The 27,145-nt window shown below is 35.7% G+C and overlaps 1 protein-coding gene and 1 pseudogene across 2 annotated transcripts in view; one reads left to right on the plus strand and one right to left on the minus strand.

The window, feature by feature from the left end:
- The window catches only part of EDIL3 (EGF like repeats and discoidin domains 3), a 421,318-nt gene that overhangs the window by 316,953 nt on the left and 77,220 nt on the right, over positions 1-27,145 (plus strand). For both annotated transcript variants that reach the window (XM_040449290.1, XM_040449299.1), the window contains one exon: positions 2,688-2,872. In XM_040449290.1, the coding sequence (XP_040305224.1) occupies positions 2,688-2,872 (185 nt within the window). The remainder of the gene's footprint in view (positions 1-2,687; positions 2,873-27,145) is intronic.
- On the minus strand, positions 14,656-14,804 carry LOC121017108 (uncharacterized; annotated as a pseudogene).

A 27,145-nucleotide genomic window follows, 5' to 3' on the forward strand; every position in this document is an offset into this window, starting at 1 on the left:
TGTTCAGGTGCCATCCATTCTGGTCAAAGTGTTAATTAATCTATATATGTGAAATCATGTGGATGAGAAGGAAATTTTGTAGTGTGAGGCAAATTGGCAGGGAGATTAGCTCTAACACTTGGAAATAAACAGTAATATAATGGTCCAAACTATTTGCCACAATCCACTGCAACACTGTAAAGCACAAGGCTTCCTTTTTGTACCCAATAAACTGTTAGGAGATCTCTCAGCTTGCCTACAAGATCAATAATCTTTTCCCAGACACTTGAAAAAGAAAATCCCCTAAATTCTCTGAAAGAGATATGATTTAAGATGGTTAGAATGAAATGAATCATGACTATAATTAGAGGAGGAACTCATTCATTCATCCATTCTTTGAACAAATTATTCAGCACTTACTCTGGGCTAGATACTAGACAACAGAGTAGATACGAAATGAATTCTATGACTAAGCAGAAATGACCAGAGTAAAAGCATCCCTTTTCCATCTGAGACTTTAAATATTATATCACAAAATGAGAAAAACAACTACCTTTCCCCTTGTATCTTTCTGCAAGCCAAGAGTTTTATGAAGACTCTAGTATCAGGGCAGAGTGGCTGTGGGGGAGTTGGTGGTCATAATAAAAAAGTCAGAAATCTGTAATGCAGGCAAGGCATGGTACCCTCAAATAGCCTGAAGACAAATGGCTTGTCATTAAGACTTTGGAACTTTCTAGAATCTTTGAGATTTGTCATGAAATTTTTCTCCTCCAAAACTAATATTTAGAATTTGGAGCTATTTTTATCCTGAGACTTAGGGTCTAGATCTGTTACACCTAAAACCCAACAAGACTTGTGTTAGGCACACAAGTGGCTAATCCTTCATGTGAGTTTTTGCCACGTTTGCATGGGAAAGGCATTTCTTAGAAGGTGGAGGTGAAGGCAAACATGGAGGAGCCTCAAGAAGGAAGTGATCTAGGTTGAGTAGAGCAGAAAGCAATGGGTTGTAATTAAGAACTATTTATCAATGAGGAGTGCTAAGCCCCCTCTCTTAAAGCCTTAGACTTAAAATGGCCTAGTTTCAGGAAATGCAACCAATCCTTGTCCATTATTTAGTACTCACTGCTGTGCTGATTTGGGGACTTAACGTTATCTGTTGGAATTAGCTTTAGGGAAATAATAAAAACAGCTAACATTTACTGAATGTTAGCTATATGCCTACTGTTTCTAAATACTTTATATTTATTAACTAATTTCTTAGAACACTTTTTGAGGTAGTTTCTATATTACTACCATTTTACAGATGAAAAAACTAAGGCATAAAGTAGTTAAATAATAGGTAAAAGGCCATACAGAGAGCAAGTGGGGAAGCAGTAGATTACACAGAGATGAAGGCCTTGATTAGAGAAGTCCTCTTTTTTATCTTGGCTTTCTTGAAGATCAAACTTATGTGTTTCTCGGTCAGAATGTTATAATTATACATATGGAATATTTGCTAATATGATAAGAGAATCGTGCTTCCTATTATGAGCTTTGTGAATGAACTTTTGTCACAGTTGCAATTCAAGTTTGGGAAATGGTGTGTACATTTCCTTGAGAAATTGTGTGTGTGTGTGTGTGTGTGTGTGTGTGTGCGCGCACACACAATTTCCTAGTAACAGACAAACCCAAATTTTACACCATGTCATACCTGAAGATATATGTGCCAGATCTGAAAATCTTTCAAAAATATCCAAAACTAGGGGCGCCTGGGTGGCACAGTCGGTTAAGCGTCCGACTTCAGCCAGGTCACGATCTCTCAGTCCGTGAGTTCGAGCCCCGCGTCAGGCTCTGGGCTGATGGCTCAGAGCCTGGAGCCTGTTTCCGATTCTGTGTCTCCCTCTCTCTCTGCCCCTCCCCCGTTCATGCTCTGTCTCTCTCTGTCCCCAAAAAAATAAATAAACGTTGAAAAAAAATATCCAAAACTAGAGGTTACTGAGTATGACCAAAATGCAGTTTTTATAATAAGACTTGTTCAGGAATGATTTTTGCTAGAATCAGCTTATTTTCTTCTATTATCTATTACTTTAAATTCTATACTTGCACAGTGCCTGACACATGGTATACATCGAGTAAATATAAGCTTCCTCAACATCCAGAAGAAGCCATGTTGGTGCTATAGGAATCAGTGACAAAGATTAACAGACATTTCTTAGAAAACAAAATACTGTCCAGTTTGAAATATACCTTTGGAGCAGTTTGTGAAAATGACTTAGTACTGAGGGAATTTTCATTTGCAGCATTATGGAAACAAATATAAGAAAACCAAATATATTTTGTGAGAAAATGTTCTTTTTTAAAGGTACAATGAAACTGTTGAAAACACGGAATAGTCATGAGGCTATCAGTAATGAGACAGGAAAAGGCATTTCAGCCTTGTTTTCATTTTGCAAAATCATCTATCACCGAAAAGCGGTTTGAATTATCTGTCTTGTTTTCAATTTTTCCAAAATATATTCCGACAAAATAGTCTGAATTGGCTATCTTGTGTTTCGATTTTTTTTCCAGATTTAGTTCTGATTATAGCCTTTTTTTGGATTTAGATGCTTTCTCTTTGGGGAAATGAATAGCATTAAGCTCAATCTTCTCTTGCCTCTGCAAAATGAACGTAGAAAACTTGCAGGGTCATCCATTATTTTTCTCATGGAGACCTTCTCATTTTCTTTCAGGCTGTTCAGAGCCTCTGGGGATGAAATCAGGACACATACAAGACTATCAGATCACCGCCTCCAGCATCTTCAGGACTCTCAACATGGACATGTTCACCTGGGAACCAAGGAAAGCTCGGCTGGACAAACAGGGCAAAGTGAATGCCTGGACCTCTGGCCACAATGACCAGTCGCAATGGTTACAGGTAATGATATGCCCCGATTCGAGAGTCCCCCCCCCCCCCAAACAAACCACCAGAGTCCAGAGTCAAAGCCAAGCAGCAAGGGTCGTTTATTGCAGGTTCGAACCCGGTCCTCCGTGCACTCGTTGCCAGTGACACTAAGAGGCCCCCAGCAAGGATCTTACAGCTTCTTTTATAGACAGGCACAAACAAGTTAGGGATTTTTTTGAGGTTACAGAGCTGTTATTGGTTGACATTTAAATTTGAACACTCAGCAGAACTCGATTGGTTCCCGCCTTTATTTCAAACCATTCAGCAGAACTTGATTGGTTCCCGCCTTTATGTCAGACTACAACCGGGCGTGCCCTGGCTGGATTCGGGAAAGGCGGGGAGAGGGGAAAGATCTTTTCTTTGCAGTTGTGAGTATACCTGGTAATTTTTCTCTTAGCCTCTCAGTAATATTTTCCAAAAACCGTTTCAACCAGCCACTGCTCCTCTTCCTTAGATTTCCTGTTGGTGGCATGAATGTTGGAGTCCTTGCCTTCATTCTAATTTACGTGTGCCTTCCTCTTTGGCTTACCTAAAATTGGTAAAACAGAAATTCCTTAGAAGCCATATTGTGGTGCTCTTTTTGCTGTGATGTTGATTTATAGATGCAGCAGATTGGACCAGATCACAATATGGATAGGTCAATTCAATCGATTATGAGAGCATTTGCATTTTAACTCTCCTCTATTCTAATGCTTCCTGTCAGTATGGGTTTGAAAGTGTCACAGCAGGATGGCAGACCACCTTGAAATCATGCTATTGACCTGCAGATTGTTCCCACAGAATCATGACTCCTGACTTATTAGCTCTTTACCTGTGGTTGCTAAGCAATGGAGCAATTTGATTACATTCTGATAAGAGATCTTGCTTATAGAAGGGAAGCATAGATGCTGCAGTCTGTTTATCATTTGCAAATGAAGTGCAGTTATAGTCAGTGCTTTTTAAAAACAATCTTTTTGAAATGCATTTATCGTGGAGTACTTTTAAGTAGGCACAAATTTGTTAATGTCTTCTGTGGCAAAGAAAAGTAAGACAGCTTAATTCCATAATGAGGTCATTTTATTTCAAAGATAAGAGTTCTATTCTTATTGATTTTTATGCTGTATCCATGAGTTTCAAAACTGTGGTAATTCATTGCGTTTTTGAAAATCACAAAAACAATTATAATAGCACCAAATGTCACTCCTCATGGAACCAGATTTGCTACACCTGAGTCTGTTCTAAGTCATCCGGAATATCCAGTAGAATCTTTTCTGTAGAAATAGTCACTCTTCTCTTTATTTCCCTCTACTATTCTATCTGGGTATTTATTGATCTGGAACTTTGTTGAGCTCTTTCATTAGCTACTACGTATTAAGGATAATTATGTGTGTTTTTCTCCTTTTAATGCTTTATGAGCTTTTTGAAGGTAGGTTTATGTGTAGACACACACACACACACACACACACACACACACACACACACACACACTATTTCCCTTCTCACCATCCCCACTGCCAGCTCCCTGATCTAGGCTATCACTGCTTCACCTGGGTCTTATAGAAGCCTCCTCACCAGAGTTTGGTATCAACTCTCTAAAAATCTCAAATTGTAACCAGTGTGATTTTTTTTTCCTAAAATGAGAATATGATTCTCTTACCCTCTTTCTAAAGCCCTTCAGTTGCTCCCCATCAGCCTTGGAATAAAGTGCGGATTTCTTAGTATAGCCTGGAAGTCTTCACATGATTTGGTCCCATTTCATCTCTGACCACACTCTTCTAAATTTGTTTCAGTTTCTCAAACCAAATGTTCTCTCTTCCAATTCCTTTATACGTGTCTTCTTCCTAGGGGGAAGTAATGGAAAGAACGTCTCTATCCTTAGAATTCCCTGCCTTGTGTGGCTTATATCTTTCAGCTGCAGTTTGGATGCACTTTCCTCTGGCAAGGCTTTGCTACTACAAGCTCCATCCCATCCCATATCTGGCTTAGGCTCTCTCCTGAATACTGCTGTGTCCTTAGTAATTCTCTCACTGTTCATTATCACACTACATTGGAAATTGGGTTTTCATGTTAGATTGTTCGCTCTAGGAGGGATGAAACAACATTTGTCTTCTTTGACTTTCTCAACTAGTTGTCCAGTACCAAACTGAATACCTGTTACAACACCTGATACATGACAGGTATTCAATAAATATTTGCTGAATGAATGAATAAATGGATAAGTGAATAGTTCAAAGTATAATTCAATTTATTGATTTGGACCTACACAGCATATAATGTTGGTCCCTAACTGGTAAGATACTCAAATTGTAAAATAATATTTGAAAAAAAATCTAAAATTTTATGTTAAAGATCTAGTCTTTATAATATAGGAAATAAATTTTCATAATACATGGACTTTAAGACATTTTCAAGTTCTTGAAGAAACCATGGAAAAACTTTCTTCCAATGGCAAATTAAACTGGTTCTTTGTTGCTGTATAATATTTTTAACTGGATTTAGCTAATATTATCTTAAGTCATAATGCCATGTGGAATAGGATAAAATATTTTATACCTCCTAAGTAGCTCAGACAAGCTAGTAGATTCTAGAAATATCCACATGAAAGGATTGCCAATGGCAAATTTCTTTAGAAAGATAAAATAAAACATTTTTTTACATGGATCAGGGTGTAATCTTCAATCTGAACCTCAATCCATCACTTTTTTAAGATGGCTTTCCAACTGTCTTTTTAAAGTCACTTGCATGCTGAAATGGATTCATTCTTTTGGTGACAGATTTTCTGTCAATTCAAGGACCACTTCTTCCAGTATATGTGTATTTTTTTTGTTGTGTCAAAACATATGCAAAATCTCCAAGACAAGGTAAATTGACATCTTTTCTTATATTTATTTTTTTCTTTTTTGACATCACGCAAGGAAATGCTTCAGAATTGTGTCTATTTTTAGTGTTTTCTCCTCAAGAGAATATAATCTGTTCAACTGTACCTTGTTATGCTTGTTAGTGTGTTTGTTGAAGATGAGATTAACACTTTTATAGATAATGTATAAGGTGATTTTGTTTTTGAATTATTGATATACTCAGTTTTTGTTGAGACTTCTGAATTTATAAGTTTTAGCTGTGATTTTAACCAAGATGCATCAGTTCTGAGAAATAGCTCTTCAAAAGAAAGACCATGTCTGTCATTTAAATTCCCTACTTTCATTATTCATCTTCTGCTAATTGACTTTTTAAGAAATTTCTTTTATGCATCAGCTATGCATAACCCTCTAATTATGAGAGCTTTACTTTGGTTTAATAGATTTTTATAAAACCTATTCAGATAATATGGGGAAATACAATTATTGTAAATAAAATCCCAAAAACATCTTTTTGCCCAGTCATTGTGCATTTTAAGGGATTCTTATGTATTCTTTTAAAGAATTCTTATGTATTCAAATATCACTTTAACGTTTTATTCTGATTATTAGTCTAAGGTTTCTTCCAGTCTCTCCTAGAAGGTCAAAATCTTAGCAGTTTCTCGAGCAAATATCCTTGTGTTATTTTTTTAGAAGTGATCGTAACTGATTACTGTCTTTGAGCTACTGTTAATCATGAAATCATTATGCTATTCCTATAAAAACATGGCAAAAATGTGTTAAGTCCACAGGCAGTCTTAAATGAGAGACATTTCTCAGACCTCTGAAAGAAATGTTCTATCACTTTGATGTGTTTGATGTTCTCTAAAACTTTGAGCAAGAAACCCTACAGTGTGTTTTCCAAAAGCCTCTGAAGGTTAAATTATAGTTTCTGTCTTTCAGAAAATCTTACCTACACCTGAATTAAAAGCTTTTAAACCAATCATTACTGACTCATAGTTGGACATTTTTTTTTTTGTTTTGTTTTGAGGTTTATTATTTAGAGTGATAGAGGATGCATGCATGCAGGGGAGAGGCAGAGAGAAAGGGAGAGGCTCTGAGCTGTCAGCCTGATGCAGGGCTTGATCCCACAAACCATGAGTTCATGACCTGAGCCAAAATCAAGTCAGACACTTAACCGACTGATCCACCCAGCTGCCCCAAGTTTTGGGCATTCTTCATATGTGGTTGAAGTAGATTTTAATCCCCTTTATAAAAATTAAATGCCATTTAATTCACTGAGATCATTTAAGATCAGATGATTACTTTCTATGATTAGTTTCTAAACAAACGACCCAGAAATTTTGTCATATTTTAAGGTGGATTAAATCAGACAAATGACAGAACAGAGGAAGCACATAGTAGGTCCCCCAAAATGGATATCTCCCTTTTTTCTTTCTGGTGATTTGTATAATCTCAGGAGAATGTAATCTGATACCAGCAATCATAACTAAGAATGAACATATGTATCTATATTCTTTGCCTCTTCTAGAGGGATTTTCCAATAAATCTATGAAATGTAAAGTAATATATTACTAGGTAAGTTGCAAACTGTGAGCAGTGTTAATGAATTATATACATTTGCATTTGCAAACAAAATATTCACATTTTTACCCAGGTAGAGTCAGATTTTTCAGCTCTTTACCTGGGAGTAGTGATAACAATATTAACAGCTTTAAATGAACATTATATCATTTGGCAATATTCTCTGCTGAAGTCATATTCTTACTAGAATGTTTATGTGTCTTTGTGGCTATTTTCAGTGGCTTTTCAACAGATTGAGTAAATTCCCTTCTTATTTATGCTCAGATTATACAAACGGATTAAAATTCAGCATGAAATTGAGAATTTAATAACATTCTAACAGGGGTAGAGGCGTTACTGATGATAATTTTATAAATTGTGATGAAATATTTTCATCTAGTATATGCAGCTGTACAAGGAGCACTCTAAAAATTAACTTGGATTGATTAAAAACATTTTTTAAAATAAGACATTCTAAATTCTCTTACAGTGAGTATACCATGTACTAATTCATTGCCTTATTGGTGGTGACTATAGAACTGGATAAGTTACCATCTATAACTGAATCTGCTAAAAAGTTTTTCAGATTTCGTAGAGGGTAGCCTAATATAAATGACTATCAGGAAGGAAAATGTCACCAGATCACCTAGGAAATGACCTTTTGGTCTATTTCACAAGACATTTGCTAATTTAAGGTAGTCTGCATAGTATTTCAACCAAATTAGTAGAATTAATAGAGTTGTTAGCCTGCACATTTTAGTGTTGACCTTTGTCAAAATTGCAGCTAACCCTCCACAGCTTTATTTCAATACTAATTTTGTGGAAATATGTCAGGAAGCAATTGAATTTAAGTTTTCAAGTTAAATAAAACTTATTTAATTTAGTCTGTTTCAGATTTTTAAAGGGGTTTTCTAGCCATAAAATGCATCACTTCTTTACAGCCATTAACTTCTCTTGCCCTCTGGACAATTTATTTACAGAAAAGTTGAAGGAAAATTTTCCAAGGACCTGTAGGCCACTGGAAAACATTTGGCAATGTGAAGAGATATTCTGATTTCCATTTCACTATTCCAAAATTTAATTTATAGTGAGCAATAAGCCCACATAAAGGGTTCAGTTATAAAGCATAACTAAAAGAAATCAAGTAATGGCCCAATTTATGTACTATTGTGAACCAGCTTCCATCCTTCATAACATAACATATCTGGGAGTATATGAAATGAGTCAAAGGATGTCCATATGTGCTTGGAGCATAAATCATCTTTCTTTTTTTTTTTATTTTACAATATCAAAAGGAATCTCTACCCTCCAATTAGAAAAAAAAATTGTAATTAGCAAAACAAAATTGAGTAGGATATTGACATAGCAAACACTTGGAAGGCAAAGAGAAATGCAACCAGAACTGATGAAGCACACTGAGTGCATAGTGTGAAGTCCAAAAATCTGGTTTTGTGGGCTGATAAATCATGTCAGTGTTCTAGAACTCATTTTCTCTTGTTCATCTAAAATGTGGATATTATACGGATGCCTGGATGTCTCGGTCAGAAGCACATCCAACTCTTGATCTCAGGGTTGTAGATTTGAGCCCCACATTGGAGGTAGAGATTAATTTTAAAAATAATAGAATAAAATGTGGATGTTAGAAAAAAGATACCACCCAGGCAACCTTTCCCTTCTAAAAAGGAAAGGGACTCTTGGATGACTGAGTATCTTAAATAATGATTGACCAAGTCCAAAGTAATCAGAAAATTATCAGGACCACCAGCTAATTTCTGAGGAAGTTAACAAAAAGACATCATATGATTGACTTAGTGTTGCAGATATAACCATCTAACTTAAAGTTACTCTTTTAAAAAGTTAACTTTGGGGGCACCTGGGTGGCTCAGTAGGTTAAGCATCTGACTCTTGATTTTGGCTTAGGTCATGATCTCATGGTTTGTGGGTTCTCAAGGGTTAGAGCCTCACATGAGACTCCTCGCTGACAGTGGTGAGCCTGGTTGGGATTCTCTCTCCCTCTCTCCCTCTCAGTCCCTCCCCTGTTCATGTGCATGTGTGTGTGCACACACTCTCTCTCTCTCAGAATAAATAAATAAATATATAAAATTCTTAAAAAACTAAAAAGTCAAATTTTATATTACGCATAGTATATTTACTTGATACCTAAAATAGTTCTCCTACCTTTCCACCTGTTCTAAATTTGAGTCATTTCTATGGGTTAGTTTACATCTCTCTATTAACAGTTAAAAGATAAGAATCCCCTAAGACAAAGCAATGAGACATATTAAGCCATTATGAAGCACTAATACACTAGCAATGAATATAGCAAATCATGAAAAATGTACAAAGCAGTAGATTAAGTGCAGTGTACAGTTTTGGAAAGCAAGCATAGATGGTACATAGAAATTGGATGAAGGCTTTGTGCTTTCAGAGGTTATTTTAAATGACTTCATAATTTAAAAATTCACATAAATATTTTTGAAACACCTCCTATAGCAAAACACAATGCCAGGTGCAAGGAACTGAAAGATATGTTCAGCACTGTGTCTGCCTGCATGTATGACAACTGACACCCTAATTTTCATGATTCAACATTCCAGAACCAATAAATAAAAATGGGGGAAATTGGATGCTTCAGCTTAGAACTATTTGAGACCTTTGAAAAAGTGAACAGCAGGGCTTAGAAGAATTGTGTGTGCATAACAGGCCCATTCATGTTTTTATGATAATAAGGATTAAGTGACTTCTGGTTCCTTTGCGTGCAAATGAGTTTTAATTTTTGACATACTCGTTATCTTTTATTAACGAGATATAGTTTTCATGATGGTAACCATTCTCCTCTAAAAATATGAGCTGAAGATATGCCAGTTAGTGAGACTTAGAACCCGGGAATACTGATTCAAGTAAGGTGAGCATTTGTGAGGGCTTACATATAAGATGGGAATCTCCTTTAATCGGTGTTCTTGTTTTGCCTTTAAAGGAACCCTCTCAGTGACTAAGTTATGTCTCTTTTCTAATGAGGCCACAGAGTGTCTGAGAGGCTTGCTGAAGATTGCAGGGCCAGTCAGCAATAGAAGAGGAACTTGAAATACACCAGGAAGCTTATGTGCTAATTTTTACTAAATATTTTATAGACTATTCAGTGAGTGAGGGGACTCCTTTTACCAGGGGATATTTGTTGCATCACGATGCCCTTTCAGAGCCCAGTGCTCACCAGCATTGCCGTAGCCACTTATCTTGTCTTGAAGGAGAGATGCTGGTATTTCTGTGGATCTAGCTTGCCTTTTAAATTTGTGGTTCCACATTGTAAAAATTTTATGCCCCTTAACAGTGATCATTAAATACACACACACACACACACACACACACACACACACACACACACAAACACAGGCACATGTTACATATTTTAAAAATGTAATTCTTCAATTTGTTTGGTTTAAGATAAAACTGATTGGAAATAATATGGAATTTCTAGGTTTTCCTACAACTCAATGGCATGTCTGTGTACACAGCCTACAGTTTAGAAAATGCTGTTCATTCAACACTCTTGGTCACAATTAAACTCACCTGGTCCGGTTGCTTTGGTTTATCCTAAAGACCTTTGTAATTCTTCCTCACAGCCAGTGGTACTATGATGACTAAGTCATTCAATGTTCATTTACATTTATGATTAAGGTCTCTCATTTATGAAGTATTTATCTGCTAGCTAATGTCAACATAAAATAAATGTGTTTATAGTAAATATCACATTCATTTTCTCTTTCACTATTGAACAAGCATTTCTATAGGGAAAACATGCCTCTGTGAAGTGACTTTTACATCTCTAATGTCTTTGTCTTGTGCTACTATTATCGTTTACTGGCGGAGTATGTCTCCTAAAGAGTGTAGGTGCACCTAACCATGCCTGTTCCTGTATTAACCTTTGGTTAGAATCTTCTCTAAAATTTGTTAAGATGTGCATACAGACACATCTGCCCATAGCTGCCAATTAATCACCTTCTGGAATTAGTATGTACTTCTGATAAAAATAGATATGTTTTCAGGCAGTTCTACTACCAGAATTTAGTTCTTCTGACTACAGACTCAGAGTTTCCAAAAGGTTCTTTCTTCCGCAGTGAGATTATGAACTGATAAAATTAGGATAACATATATCACTCTTTCATCCTAAACATGCAGTCCTCTAAAACAAATTAAGTTTCTTTTCTCCCCAAATGATAAATTTTATGAACATTTCCCAAAGCGTACCCTGCAAAACACTCCTTCCATAAGTTCTTAAAAAAAAGATTCTGAACCGAAATATATTTAATAAAGCCTATATCCTCTTCTCTGTTCTTACTGATTCAGATGCATATTAACATAGGATCCTTAAGAATGCAATAAGAAAGAGATTTGTTTTATTTGGAGATTTTTAAACTTATTTGATTACTGAATGCTTTTCAAAAATAACTACCTTAACATCTCTAGGAACCACTATAGAATATATTCTGTACTAATTAAATTGCATTTCTGTTTACAAAGGGCTTTTCTAAAACAATTTTCACTGTATCCTTATAATAATCCGGGTACATATGATTACTTGTATAAAGAATTTATCTCAAGACATGAAAAAAATATATGAGAGGTTATATGACTTAATCCTATAAATGTCAGAACTTGACCCAAAAATCCAGTTTCTCTATTTTTCATTGAGTGCCGTACTTCATGGCTATTTGCATTTGACATCATATAGAATGAAGTCTAACCTTAGCAGCCTTTCTTTCATGATTTTTTTTTCACTACAGCCAAATATATGCAAAATATGTGTATTCGGAAATAGGGTTTCCAATTCACTGCATTCTTCTATTTTTGTGATAGGCCTACTCAATACCACAATTTCATCAATTCTATGTCCATAACTATACAAGCCATGCATTTAAAATTGCCTAAATGAATTCAAAGCATTATTTTCACTTTCTTTTCAGAAAAAAAAAATGTTTCCCATAAGCTAAAGTTAGCCTAGATGTACCTGGAGAATAGTTGACCCATGTCATGAGTAAAATCGACTCTACATTGGCCACTGAAAGCAAGGAAAGTAACATATGAACATTTTGATTATTAAGAAATATCTCGCATGAGCTAAAGAGCTTAGATAGAGAAGTTTGCAACAGTACACAAATATCTAACACTGGTAAAAAAATTTTCCCTCATTTGTTGAAAAGTGTTTTTGATAATTTTTTAAAACTCTATTTTCCCCTCACTTAAAGTAACAGAGGATCATCATTGAAACTTATCTTTAAATATATAATCTGTGAAATTCATCCTTTGGCAAATGTTCATACATTTTGGCTTTGCCTTATTTACGTTCACGGAGTAAAGTTCTCTTTCTTCGTTGCAATAAGAGAGGCTTTATAACTGATGTACATTCAGTTTTAATGTAGAATTCATATCAGAATAGTCCCTGTTTTGTAGTTAAAATGGGACACTAAACATGAGCAATAGACATTCTGTAGCGTTCACCACGGCTGAACAATGGGAACTTGGAACTATGGAAGCATCATTATTTTACACATATGTTCCTTGCAGAATTTCCTCATTTAAGAGGTCAGATTATAGTCTCTTTGAATAATATAATTGCTGTTGTTCCATGAATCTTCTCTTCTACATGCTCAGTGGCTTTTGATAGAGAACCATATAAAGGAAACAGGTGTGTGTGTGTGTGTGTGTGTGCATATATGTTCAATAGATAGATTCATTTACCAATTTGCACTATTTTCTTTATACTGCTAAAAACAGATAAAAAACATTTCATCTAGGTTAGCCAATAAAAGAGAAAGAAACCAAGAGACATTTACCTGTAATCATTATTAATTAGTATCTACTTATATGAAACCTTGTTCTATAGTTTTAAAATAAAAAAATATAATTTTATAGATTGCATTCAAAATTGTATTAATTATCATTGTGAAATTGTATAAAATTATTATTAGCATTTTCTATGCAACATAATTAGCAAAACAAAATATGGTTAAGGGGGCTTAAAGAAAATAAAGTAAAGTAAAAGCAAGGGTAATTAAATAACTATTTTTCTAGTTAAACTCTGAGTCACCTTTCTCCCCTCTCCCAAAATCCTACCACCTATATGAGGGCTTTGTTTCTTTCCTGAGAGGCACTTAGTATTAATCCCCAAAGAAATAAGATTTGATGGCCCTTCATGTACCCACAGTACCCATCTCTTCTGTTAGGCATATGCCTGATAATGTAGAAGATGCTGTATTGACAAAATAAAGGGAAATAGGGGAAATTCTAAAAATAAACAGCTTTAAAGCCTTTAAAGGGAAAAAGCATGCCACCTGATGCTTGTACCTTCTTGCAGGTTGATATCAAAGTCATTTTCTCAAAGCGTGGTTTGAAGACCTACATCAAAATCAGTTGACATGGGCTGGCTGAAAATGCAGATTACCAAATCCCATCCACAGAGCTTCTGATGTTATTAGATCTGGATTAGGCATAGAAAAATGTGTATTTTAGAATATATATATTCTGGGATTCTTTCACAAAGTAAGGTCTGAGAGGAAAAGAAATGGCAATTTATGGCTTGACTGACAAACATTTTTAGCTAGGGGCAACCGTTTTAATGGAACTTGCTTAGTTACTGTGAATTGAAAATGACTTGAGTATGAATCTTTTTTTTTAATTTTTTTTAAATCTTTATTTTTTGAGAGAGAGAGAGAAAGAGACAGAGTGTGAGTGAGGGAGGAATAGAAAGACAGGGAGACACAGAATCTGGAGCAGACTCCAGGCTCTGAGCTGTCAGCACAAGCCTGGTACAGGGGCTCAAACTCACAAACCGTGAGATCATGACCTGAGCCAAAGTAGGATGCTTAACCGACTGAGCCACCCAGGAACCCCAGATATGAATCTAATTGCAGTTTAGGATTAGATGTATCCTGATAGGATACTTCAAATTAAGGAAATGTCGTGGTACCAGTATGCAGAATCAAAAAATTCAGGCTTGTATTGATCTGACTTTTATTAAATGAATGAGTCCAACAACAAATCTTTAGTTTCTCCTAACTACATAGTAAATAACGTACATAAAGATGCATACATAGAACCTTATCTAAAATCTAAAAATGGGGAGCCTCTATTGGGTTTTGTATCTCCAATGTTCTCTTGTTATGAGCCATATATATATATATATATAATATATATATATATATATAATATATATTATATATAAATATATATATATATTATATATATTATAAATATATATATTTAGTATTAAACCATATATGTGTTTTTATATTATATATAATGTATATAAATTATATAAATATACATAAGTATTATAAATATATATATAGTATTAAACCATATATATGTTTAGTATTAAGGCTCTAGTGTATAGACTTATGGAACTTGAATTATCAAGGATTTTAATAATTAGTCCTTCAATATTCCTAATAATGACCGTGAGATACTCCCAGTTTCTACACTTGATCTTAGCCAAAAGGCCGAGAAGCGATTGAGATACTCCCAGTTTCTAAAGTAACACTTGCAGAGAGTGAAATATTTCTGTGAAGATGGAATATTAAGTTTTACTGTTTTTGTCTCATGGAGAGGCTTTGTTGAAAGTAGATGTTTGATGCATGTTGAAAGTCTGTTGAATAATATTTTCAAAAATTGTCAATGTATGTGCAGTTTATAGGTAATTTTAAACTAACTGATATATTTGGCAAAAAAAAAATAGTATTTCACAACTGTTAGAGTGATAGACTCTATATAGCAAAACTGGGTTCAAACTCCTTCTCTTCCACTAATTCGTTGTGTGACTCTGACTCTACCTGTTAGTATTGCAATACTCTCATTTTCTAAACAGGAATAATAGTGTCTATTTTATAGGATTGTGTTAATATAGGTAAAGTGCTTAACATAATCATGATAAAAATATTATTTATTATTATGTTATTTGAGAATAATCCAGTAACCAGTGAAACTGTGTACATTGTCTTCTTTTATTTAAATTTACCAAACAAAATACTCAATGCTTAGTTAAGAATTCCAGGTACATGATGAATAGCTTTTTGGTATAAGGGGGTTGCAAGTATTGCATAGGACATACTGATACATACACACACCAAAATGTTGTTTATCTGAACTTCAAATTTAACTGGAAATCTTGCAACTTTTTGATGAATCCAGCAACCCTATTTTTACTCCATCATATTTGATTTCTTTATCCTGGTATCTCTTCTTGAACTAAGTTATGATGCTGATATAGTGATGATTTAATCAATAGATAATGGTTTTAATAGATTGCTCATCTGTAATTGTTTTGCTCTGTGCTTCTATTCCAGATGAATAGACATTGCAGAGCCAATAGTTTATGTGCAATAGAGCACGTAAATGTGCTTAAATTGACCTCCACTTCAATATTACAAATCCCTATTTTGTTCTGGGATTAAAAACAACAACAACAACAGCTATATTCTGGTTCTTCTGTGCTTCATGGATTTCTGGGGACAAGAAGAACCCTTTGGGCTTCACACATGCTACCAGGTGATACGCTCTGGAAGTCAGTCTCTCTCACTACCTAGGACCTCACTATAATATTTCCCATCATGAGAATTGATCCAAGTTGCCAGGAATGTCCCTGAGTGACTCTTAATGACATTTGGGATATTGTGTCTATAGTGTGTAGAAATTGCCACTAGATGGCATTTAAGATCCTCAAAGTTTTTTGGCTCCATGAATTCATATTATAAAAAGACACAGTTTTTATGACCTAAACTCAACTTTTGATCTCTTACATACTAGCTGTATGACACTGGGAATTGTATTTTCCCCCTGAGCCTCAGTTTTATTCATTTGGGAAATTTAGTAAATGCCCACTCCACAGAGCTGTTGGAAGATCAAATGCCATCACATATATAAAACATTCTACACGGTGCCTGGAATGGGATAAGTGCCCCATTTGAGCAGTCTTTCCTGCCCCTTCCTCAGCATTTTAAAACAGAAACTCTAGAAATTAGCAGTACTGGAGGTAATTTTGACCCCACACCCTCTGGCTGTATTATATTTAATCAAAAGACAAAAGTAAATGAGGAAATAGGCTACTTTGTATCCTACTTTTTTAATCAGCTTACTTCATATATTCCAAAAGTCGCCTAGATTTCTGGATTTTTCCATAATTGTTCTACTTAACTATCTGAATAAGTAGATTGTTCATTGCTTTTATCTATCTATTTCTCCTTCTTCCGGGAAGTCATTTCCTTTGGGGAGCTTCCAGTCTAACTAGGTATTATAATAGAAGCTACCATTCCACCCCACAAGCTGAATTCCTCAGAGAAGAGTCCAGAACTTCCTTGTAAATGGGTTTAAAGAGGCATCTTGTTGGAATTGTCCAGGAAAGGTGGAGGCAGAAATAGAAGACATTCCCTTAAGCTTCACTTGCAAATCAAGCATGACAAAGTGATTATTTAGATTGTTTTGTGGAGAGATGAAGGAAAAACCAAATATTTACAATCACCTTGGAGTAACAAGTCCTGGGAGCCACCACTCTGCCCTCAGATATGAAATTGGAAAACAGGCTGGCCCCTTCCTGCCACATGAAGAAAGCTACTCTAAAAGCATGAAGTGAAGAAGAAAATCCCAACCCACTTTGCTCTTTCTTGAGCTCACTATTCATATTAATGGATAATAATTATTTTTGGCATCTGCCAGGCCATACTAACCAATAAGGAATGGAGAGTGCCAAATATTTAAGAAAAATTCATGGTGTAAAAGTCCTTATGTTTTAGAAAAGCCTATTTACTGATTGTTTTGGGATTGGTTTTGTTTGTTTGGTTCTAGAAGTGTACGGAAACAATGACAGAAGGACAGTATTCTGCCTATTATTCAGGTCTTGGTGGGAAAACTCAACAGAAAAATAGAAGACTTGAAAAATTCTATCTATAAATAATATCACAAATTAAAATGCTAATCAGATTTAAATATAGAAAGTATAGAATCTCTTTAGGAAGTTTTATTCTTTGAGTTTTTTTAATATACTAAAATCTGTTTATATAGAGCATAAATATATTCATTTCCAAGGTGTTTTTTAATGGATCAAATAAATGCAAAACATATTAGAGAAATCTATCTTAGTCCTTACTATTGCCTTTATAGTTTTGAAAAATTTACCTACTTTCAATATGTCCAAAATAAATAAGAAGTAACAGCTATTTCCTAGTAAAAGTAAAATAAATCAGACTTATTATTTTTCTACCACTTTACCCAATGCATATAGAAACAGAAAGAAAATGGGCAAATGAACAAAAGTATTAAACTGGCCAATTAATGCTAATTAGGAGACAGCTGTATCCAAGACCTTCAAGTTTCACTCATCGGAACCCCATACTTGTTAGGATATTATATTAATGAGGCAAGAATGTAAAACATCCACATCTCAATATGTTAAATTATCACTTTTTTTTACATGGAAATTTAATTACAAAATTTTAGACTACCAGGTACTGATTCTAGCTTATTATCAAGTGACACATGATACCTGTTGGAGATATCAAACGTGGAAGATTATATTATTGTTCAAAAGATCAACTGCTACTACTCCCTTGCTGTTCTCCCCTCTGAAAGAGGACAATAAACCTTCTCACCAGATGACTTCATGCTTTGCCATGGGACTTACCTTGGTCAATGAGTGGGGACTGAAGTGATGCCTCTTTCATCTGAGTGGAAGATTTTGGAAATGGAAAAAACAGATAAGGAGTCCTGATTTGTATTATAAAACAACATAGGAGCATGACAGACGTCACTGTTGTGTAGATTCATCTGACCACCACTGCAGTCCCATGAGGCCAAAAGGAAGTCAACCAGCAAGTTCTTTAAATTTTTGTTCTTGAAACTAAAGGGTGGAGAGTATACAAAATAGGAACACGAATACTTATCTATAGAGTTGTTCTAAACTTTAAATTACATAACACAGATGTACTATTCCGCAAAACGCCTTATTCATAGTAAACCCTCATTAAACAGTTAATGATAAGAAGAATGAACATGGTGATAATTATAACACTGTTACTCTGGACCTCACCCAAAAGGAAATATTTGTCAGTGAAGTGGAATTGATAGGAACTGGGTGAGAAAGCAAACATTTTATAGTATTAATGATAATGACTGCACAAAATTAGCTAGTTTGCAAAGAATGTTTCAACAGAGGTTGCAGACCAATAGCAGTGGTCTGGATTCCAATTCAGCCCAGTTTTTATCAGATGGCACTGGGGGAATTTAAAATTTTTAATTTGAATGGCTTACATGGGACATATGCCCTCTCAGTCACCAGAATCCACCACTCCCTTTTAACTTTCTGAATCAAAATCGCCATTTGTTATGTTACATATAGGCCTATTAAGACATTTAGTTTGATCAAGACCAAAAGCAGTTTTATTTTAGTTGATTTTAAAATAACCTCAGATAAAAAAATAGCCCCCAGCATTTGATCGTTCTTAAGATATGACTTAGAGAAAACTAAGCTCTTTTTATTTATTTATTTATTTATTTATTTTGAGAGAGAGAGGGAGAGGGAGAAAGAGACATCGAGTGCAAACGGGGGAGGGGCAGGGATAGAAGGAGAGAGAGAATCTTAAGCAGGTCCATGCTGTCAGCACAGAGCCTGAAACGGGGCTGGATCCCACAAACCATGAGATCATGACCTGAGCCTAAACCAATTGTCAGATGCTCAACTGGCTTAGCCACCCAAATAAGCCAAAACAAAGCTCTTTAAATTATAATTTGTATGTGCCATTCTGTCCTATTTCAAAACGTAAGACAGAGAGAGGTGCCAAATGCCTGAATGAGGACTTGAGACTGAGAGCTGTTGCAGAGCCTTGCTCACCAAAGCAAGTGACTGAGCAAGTTCAGATGAGTAGGAAAGCAAAGAATGATGAGCAAAGCTTGAAGATAAGGCAAATAATTGTGAGTGATGATAAATACATGCATACACACACGTACACACACATAACATAGCCCAGGTATTAGCAGAGAATGGGCACAGTGACTATGACACCATTGATGGAAATTTTGTAGTCTAATAAGAGAAATATTCATCAGCAGAGATGTGTCCGAGCAGGACCTCGGCTGAGGAACCATGAACCAGAACTAGTTCCAGGCCCCAGTACTGCAAAAGCTTAGTAGAGCTGGCCTGATTCTGGGAGCAGACACATGGAGACAGAGAAGGCCGAGTGGGAAGAAACAAGAGAACATCACATTCTCAGAACAAGAGTGAACTTGGGCCACTGTCTCCTCACAGGATGTATGTGCACCAAAGTACCCCTTCCTCTGAATGCACCAGTAATGTCATGGCATTTGGCGAACTGAACCCAGGAAGCTGTTCAGCCCCACTTCACTCTCTCAGCTGGGTACCCCATGTGGGACACAATGTGCACAACCATACATGGCAAGCTTGAGGCAACCTGTTGGATGAGAAGAGAAGTAGCATAGATAGCTGGTGCTTCAGATTTGGTCTACTTGAGAATGAGGTGGGGTTCAGCGAGGGGAGCTGGGAAAGCAGGCTTTTATAATTTTGGCTAAGCCTGTCACCTTCTCTGGCAAAGACAGTGGTCTTTTACTGAAGCAGAGACTAAATATCAGAAACAGAAAGGTGAAGGTGAATATGATTGGAGAAATGGTTAGTTCTCAAGCAGCTCAAAATAAGAAATGTTCTCCCGCAGAATTAGTTTTATGATTTTTCAATTGCATTAAACTAGAATCCCTCAAGTCCTCAGTAGCTTTTAGAATCACCTCCATATTGAGGCTGAATGCAGGACTCCCTAAAATCCCTACCTAAGAGTTGTTGGCCTAGGCAATAATGTATTGGCCTTTAAAGAAATGTCTTGAAATGAGGTATTTAGAAAGTTTAGCCTTTAAAAATACAAAGAAGTAGAGTTTTTGTTTGCCTGTGCCACTAACTTGTAGTAGGCCCTGAGGCAAATGACCTGCCTTTCCTGGAACTGGGTTTCTAATTTTTGAAGTAGATAGAATATCATCACACAAGTGGAAGTGAAAAGGTTTGTCATCTAATTGATGTGTGCCTGGTATTCAGAGAGAGAAAGTATGATGCCTGTGGTTAGTGCTTCAAAATCCCAACTGATCCAGACAGAAACCAGAATGATCCTCCCTAGTGAGAAGTGCAGGTTTGATGCATTGAATCTACACAGACTGACCCCAAGAGCCACATGTTGTGTTTCTAATTGCCATCCCTGGGAGAGACAGGTCTCCTGAGTATTTAACATCATCATCCAGAACTTTCAATTCAGGTAACTTTGGAGGGAATGGCACAAAGAGTGATTATTGGTTCTCATTTCAATATTTTTTATCATGTTATCCTGTGATACTTTTTAACAAAAAAAAAATGTACATTTTTACAGTATTACTCAGTACCACCCACTCATTCAACAGATATTTATGGATGAATTCTAAGTCCAGACTCTGGGGATGTAGAGGTAAAGAAGAAAGACAAGGTTCCTACTCTTAAGAAGTTTGTAGCTCATAAAAACACAGCTATAAACAAGAAATAAAAGAAAAGAAATATGAGTATTGTAGAAAAATAGAAAAATCTATTAGAACATATGGTAGAGGTCTGATATGATCTGGGGTTCAGGGAAGAATCCCAAGAAAGTGATATTCGAGCAGAGTCTTAGAATATAAGAAGAGTTAGTTGTGCCTATAAGTAGGAGGAAAGAGATAGAGTAAAACGAATATTTCAGGAACAACAATAAATGTAGTCCTAGAAATAAAATAAATGTAGTTTATCTGAGAAAATGAAAGAAGTTCAATTCCTAACAATCTGAATGAAACTTTAGGTGCATTACCCAATATGGGCTCTGCATACAACTTTAAATAAAGTGGCAGTACAATAGTAAAATGAAATTTAGGATATTTAGTGGAATAGCTGTGCCAATGAATGACCCCATTTTCAGCAGTATTCACATAAATATTTATTATGAATTAAATGAATCTAATTTTAAGGGATCATTATTATTTTTAAAATGTAAGTGATTTTACTTCTTAATCCTCTAAGAAAAGTTAAAAAGCTGTCATTTAAAATTAAAACTGAAAAGTTTCTATAATAAGAGTTGGAAAGACGGGAAATGAGATTATGATCCCAGCATGAAAGAGAACTAATCAGCAGGATCTTTGCTGAGATTCAGCCATATCAACATGAGGATGAACTTTGCTCCCTATTGCCCTAAAATTGCATCAAGTGTAGAATAAAAAGCTTTATTTCTTTAACTTATTTATTTATTTATTTATTTGTTTATTTGGAAAGAGACAGAGATAGTGCGAGTGGGGGAGGGGCAGAGGGAGAGGGAGAGAGAGAATCTCAAGCAGGCTCCGCACTGCCAGTGCAGAGCCTGATACAGAACTCAAACACATGAAATCGTGATATCGTGACCTGAGCCAAAACCAAGAGGGCACCCAAGTGCCCCTAAAAGGCTTTATTTTCATAGACATTCAAATGAATTATTTTTATCTACAGCTAATATTAGTGAAAATTCTGATGTTAATATTAGTGAAAATTCTGATGTGTGATCATATTGATTTGAGAAATCCATTCTGATTTCATGAGCCCATTTCAAGAAACATCAGTATGGTCTTATAGTCTATGATAAAAACAACATCACAGAAGAGTAAAAAATAAATGACCGTATCACCTGAATCCCAACAGCTCAGGTACTGGGAGGGATCACTCATTTAGGCCTATAGGATGAACACAGTGGGACTTGATATCAGTGATAAAGCCTGTCCGGCCGAAACCAGAGAAGACTTTGTCTTCTGTGGGTTTATTGACCAGTGAGGAGGTGGAATACCAGAAGAGATCCCAATACAGGGTTCAAATTCTAAGTCTGCTGCTAGAATATGTATTCTTAATTAGCAGGGCAGATGACTTCACCTCCCCAGGTCTCCTCATCTTCAAAATGAGACCAACTTTACCTCAAGGGATCACTGGGGAGCTGAAATGAGAGGGCATCCATGAAAATTGTTACCATACTGCTCAGTACATAAATAATAAACAGACACCCCCTCACCCTATTTCCACATGAATATACCATACTGTAGTAGGCAAAATTACAGCAAGGGCCATCCTAGATGGTTTGAAGACACATCTGCTTTTCTGCAGTGTCTCCCATGTAGAGTTGATTAGGACATGGTGATGATGATCATGACTGCAGTGAAGGAAGCCTAGCCTATCATCTGATAGTTTCTCTCGATTACTTCTAGAATGACCTGATCACTGCTAACTAAAAGGTAAAAATGTTTTTACAAACTGCACAAAACGTACCCGTTAGTCTTTGAGAGAAACCAAAGCTTAGTTGTTTTTTTTTTTGAATAAAAAATGAAACATGAGAAACAAGTGCCATTCTTTTCTCAATGAAATGATTGCATCTAATTTTGTCGCATGCATCTGTGTTTGTGTTTAATGGCAAGTGTAATTATGCACCTGTGATGTGAGGCTCTTCTAATTTTAGTAAAATTGATTAAACTATTTAGAAAATACATAACAAATTACTCTTTAAAAATGAGTAAATTTAAATGCTGAAGCCTTTTTAACTATCTTTCAAATTTCTTCTAATTTCATTCAGTAGCTGCACACGGCTTTTGTGTACAACAGCACAACCTGGAGTCTTTCCAGTGGGTTCAGAGTCTTGTTCCGCATTCTGCTGGTTGAAGAGTGACTGCAAGCCAGCCAGTGCCCCCCTCTTCACTCCCCAAAGAGCTCCCCCACCTCGAGAGGGCCATGCAGAGAAAAAGCGAGTCTTTGTTCTTGTGTCAGAAAGATGGTTGTGGGGGTTAAGAGGATAGACGCTTTTTGTCAGACTGCCATGTTAAAATGTAGTCCCAGTACAACTCTGAGTCCAATTACAGTAAAACCTTGGCTTGTGAGTAACTTGTTCTGTGAGTATTCCCCTAGATGAGCAAATATTTCTAATAAATTTTAACTTGATAAACGAGTGATGTCTCGCAATAAGAGTAGTATGTGATGCCGAATGTCACATGATCACAACTGAGCCAATGGTTCTTAAAATTCGCTTTGATATACAAGTGCCTTTGTCTATAGTCATACCACCCTAAAAGCGCCGGATCTCATCTGATATACAAGTGCTTTGGATTACAAGCATGTTTCTGGAATGTATTATACTCGCAAACCAAGGTTTTACTGTACCAAATATATCCATTAGGGAGTGCAGTCAGGCGTAAGGCACTGATGCATCACCTAAAGTATACAGAACTCTGGACACACCGGATTCTTTGCTTTTTTTTTTCCCCAAACTTTATGTCCCTAGGTGTTACATGCCAATTGGCTAATATGTTAATATTTTTAAATTATATATGTCTTCAAGGCTTTAGTTTAATTTTGAAATAAGACAGAAGAAAAAATTAAGGAATTATGGAAAAGATGGAAACAAGATACTAATTCTTATTGGTCAAGTGATTGGATTTTTCGTATGTAAAGTTGTATTTTGATCAGGAAATAATCAAGTTGAAATTAATCACACAAAAAAGTAAACAAGAAAGAAATAAAAAGAAATTAATCATCAAAATGGTAAGGGGAAAGCAGTGCAATATGCCGGTAGTAAAGAAGGTATAGGACTTAGGAGCCTTGTCTCCAGAGAAGCGGCCTATACTGGAATTGTGTGGGTCAAAAAAGCAAATTACATAAAAAAAACCCAAGGACAAACTCTTGACAACTCCTTGATGAGCTACACCTGCTAGGGCTGAGGACACACAAGACTTGAAAGTATGACCTTTGGACCCAGGAACAGTTCAAACCTGAGGATCCTGACAAGTCCTATGGTCTGGCTTTCCCCGGGGAGCATGCCTGAACGTTGTTGAACGTTACACTCAGACATCTTCTCAACCACTCACCTAGTTGTCTTAGAACGCATCTCAAAATATTTCACTTCTGATGGGAGAAACATAATTGCATGTACTGGGCACCAAGGAGTATTATTTATATTTGTTAAAGTATAGAGCATACTTTTAAAATGCCATTAATAGTCTCTATATCACAAAGCAGCAGTGGTCAAAGTATGTTTCAATATGTTTATTTCTGTTTCTTGAAATTTTCTTGGCCATTTTGTATGAGTGCTTGAAAATACCAGCCTTCTTTTCAGATTATTGTTGGCATTAATAAAATTTTGCTGTCTACATAAGCTGTGGGACTCAGAAATTTAAAGCAAATATTTCAGAAACTCTGACTGAAACTTTTTAGTTTCTAAAAAAGAATGTGTGGACTCAAATTCCTCTTCTATTTGTTCAGTGTTCCGCTTCCCTGACCTAGGGTTTGATTCTCCTTTTTCACCTATGGGAGTGTATTTTCTCATGCAGAATTCTCAAATTAATCAGAAATACCAGTTGTCAAATAAGATTTATTAGTTCCATTTTATGAGTAACTTTAATTTTAAAATGAAAGCTAACATTAAACTTAGTACATGATTTTTCTGTTTAACCATTTGGATACTTAAGGAAATGCCATAAAGGTACGTTGTAAAGGCCAAGTGTATTTTAAAGGTTATGTCAGTGGACCAAAAATTGCCTTTCTAAGGATGTTCAATATGGAACAGAATGTTAATTGATCTTATTGGAGAGATCCTCTTAAAGGTTTTTGGCTTAATTAAACAGTTGTGTTTAATCCATTGCAGATAAAACTTTGTTTTTAATTAAGTAGGAAAGGCATTCAGTAATCTTACATGAGTTTTTTCTGAGAAGCTCTTTCATAAGAAAAAGAAAACACAGATTTCTCCATATGTAAAGAACAAGTGTATTTTTCAAATACCACTTTATGCTTCTCTCCATTATGGTTCAGGGAGCATGTTAACAAACTTTAGTGAGGTTTTATGCTAATATATCCAGCAAATCTAAAATTATAACTGAAATTCCTCTGTAATATTTTAAGTTCTTAAAAGGGCTTTTGTACCATCTTTAGTTAGAGCTTGGCTGGTAATAAGCAGTCAACAGGCAGAATTACCAACTAAATCAAAACTCCAAAATAATTTTTAGACCTTTGCCTGAGAATACAGTTTGTTAAAGTAAAATATATTATCCAAAATATCTTTAATTTAGCAAAATTCCTTAATGAAAAAACATCCAATTAGATGTTGGAAAATATTGTCAAAAATATTTCATATCTTAAGAAGTCAGTTTAGTGTACTACTATTAATTTTTTAAAAAATTTTTAATGTTTATATTTGAGGGAGAGAGACAGACAGACAGACAATGTGCGAGCAGGGGAGAATCAGAGAGAGAGGAAGACTGAATCTGAAGAAGGCTCCAGGCTCTGAGCTGTCAGCACAGAGCCTGACACAGGGCTCAAATGCGTGAGCCATTATATCATGACCTGAGCCGAAGTCAGACAAAACCGACTGAGTCAACCAGGCACCCCAATTTTTTAAAACTAGTGTTGTGGGCTGGATTATGTTCCTCTGCAAATTCACATTTTGAAGGCCTAAGATCCAAACCCTTAGGATGACACTATATTTGGAGATAGGTTCTCTAAAGATGGAGTTAATGTGAAATGAAGTCATATGGGAAACTCCTAATCAAATATGACTGGTGTCCTTATAAGAAGATTAGGACACACACACACACACACACACACACACACACAGACACAGGGAAGATCACTTGAAGACAGGAAGAAAAGTCAGCCATCTGCTGACACTTTGATCTCAGACTTCTAGCTTCCAGGACTGTGAGAAAATAAATTTCTGTTGCTTAAGCCACCTAGCGTGTAGTACTTTGTTATGGCAGCCTAGCAAACTAATATAACTGCTGAATCTAGTCAGTCTGTGACAGGAGTTTATTGACGTGACAAGACCCGGGAGAATCAGAGCAATGGTTGGAGCTTTGTGAGAAGATCAAGGAAGGCACTGTCAGGAGGTGAAGCTTCCACAGCCCATAGCTCAGGCTGTTCCCAGGAGGTTGGGTCCCCTGTCAATTCTGCTTCTTCAGTGGACAGAATCGGTCTCCTAGTGTTCTTTTATGGATATAACCCAACAAGGACAGAAAATGCTGCCTAGTTCATGTAAAACAAAATCCCAGCAGCTGAAAATCCATAGCAATGTAACGTAATCTCTCAGGTGCTTCAAGATATATGTTTGAGTTAATATCCTTTAAACTCCTTCTACATTCCAAATATATAAATACCCACCTAAGAATAAACAGGCATCCAGTATATATGCTCTTGTGCTATTTATCATAACCCAGCTATGACTTGGAAAATTTCTTTGCTTAGTAGGTATTTTTAGAACAACTCTTGATTTATGTACTCCTTAAGGAAAGCCATTTAGTCTCATGTTTAGTGCTTGTGATGTATGGGTTACAAGATTGAAAGTAAAAAAATAAGAAAAATTGTAGATAAATGGTTTGAGCTTTCTGAGATACACATTTTTTAAAGAATGTTATTACTTACATTTAGATATGCAAATATGTGTGTGATTATAAAGAAAGTCACATATAAGATTTAAAAATAGTTAAACAAAAAACACGAGCACCGTTATACCATTAACTGTCCACTACATGTGTCTTTTTTCCTAATAATTGTGTTACATATTTAGACATTGTGTTACATGACTTTAATGTCATCCAGATCAAAGCTCTAAACACCTAAAGCGTGATGAGTTCTAAACACCTGATGTTTAGAATCTTTCCACGATAGCTTTGATAGATGTATGGTCACTGAGCCTATACCTAGATAATTCCAGTTACAGGGAACTCCATACATGGTTGGATTATTCAGATTATTAAATTGCCCTTTCTTAAAAATGCTCCTGTTAGTTTCTAGCCACTTTCTAACCTGTACATTGTA

The sequence above is a fragment of the Herpailurus yagouaroundi genome, unplaced genomic scaffold (genome assembly GCF_014898765.1).
Source record: "Herpailurus yagouaroundi ecotype Mexico unplaced genomic scaffold, PumYag 29, whole genome shotgun sequence".
In the NCBI taxonomy this organism is placed as follows: Eukaryota; Metazoa; Chordata; class Mammalia; order Carnivora; family Felidae; genus Herpailurus; species Herpailurus yagouaroundi.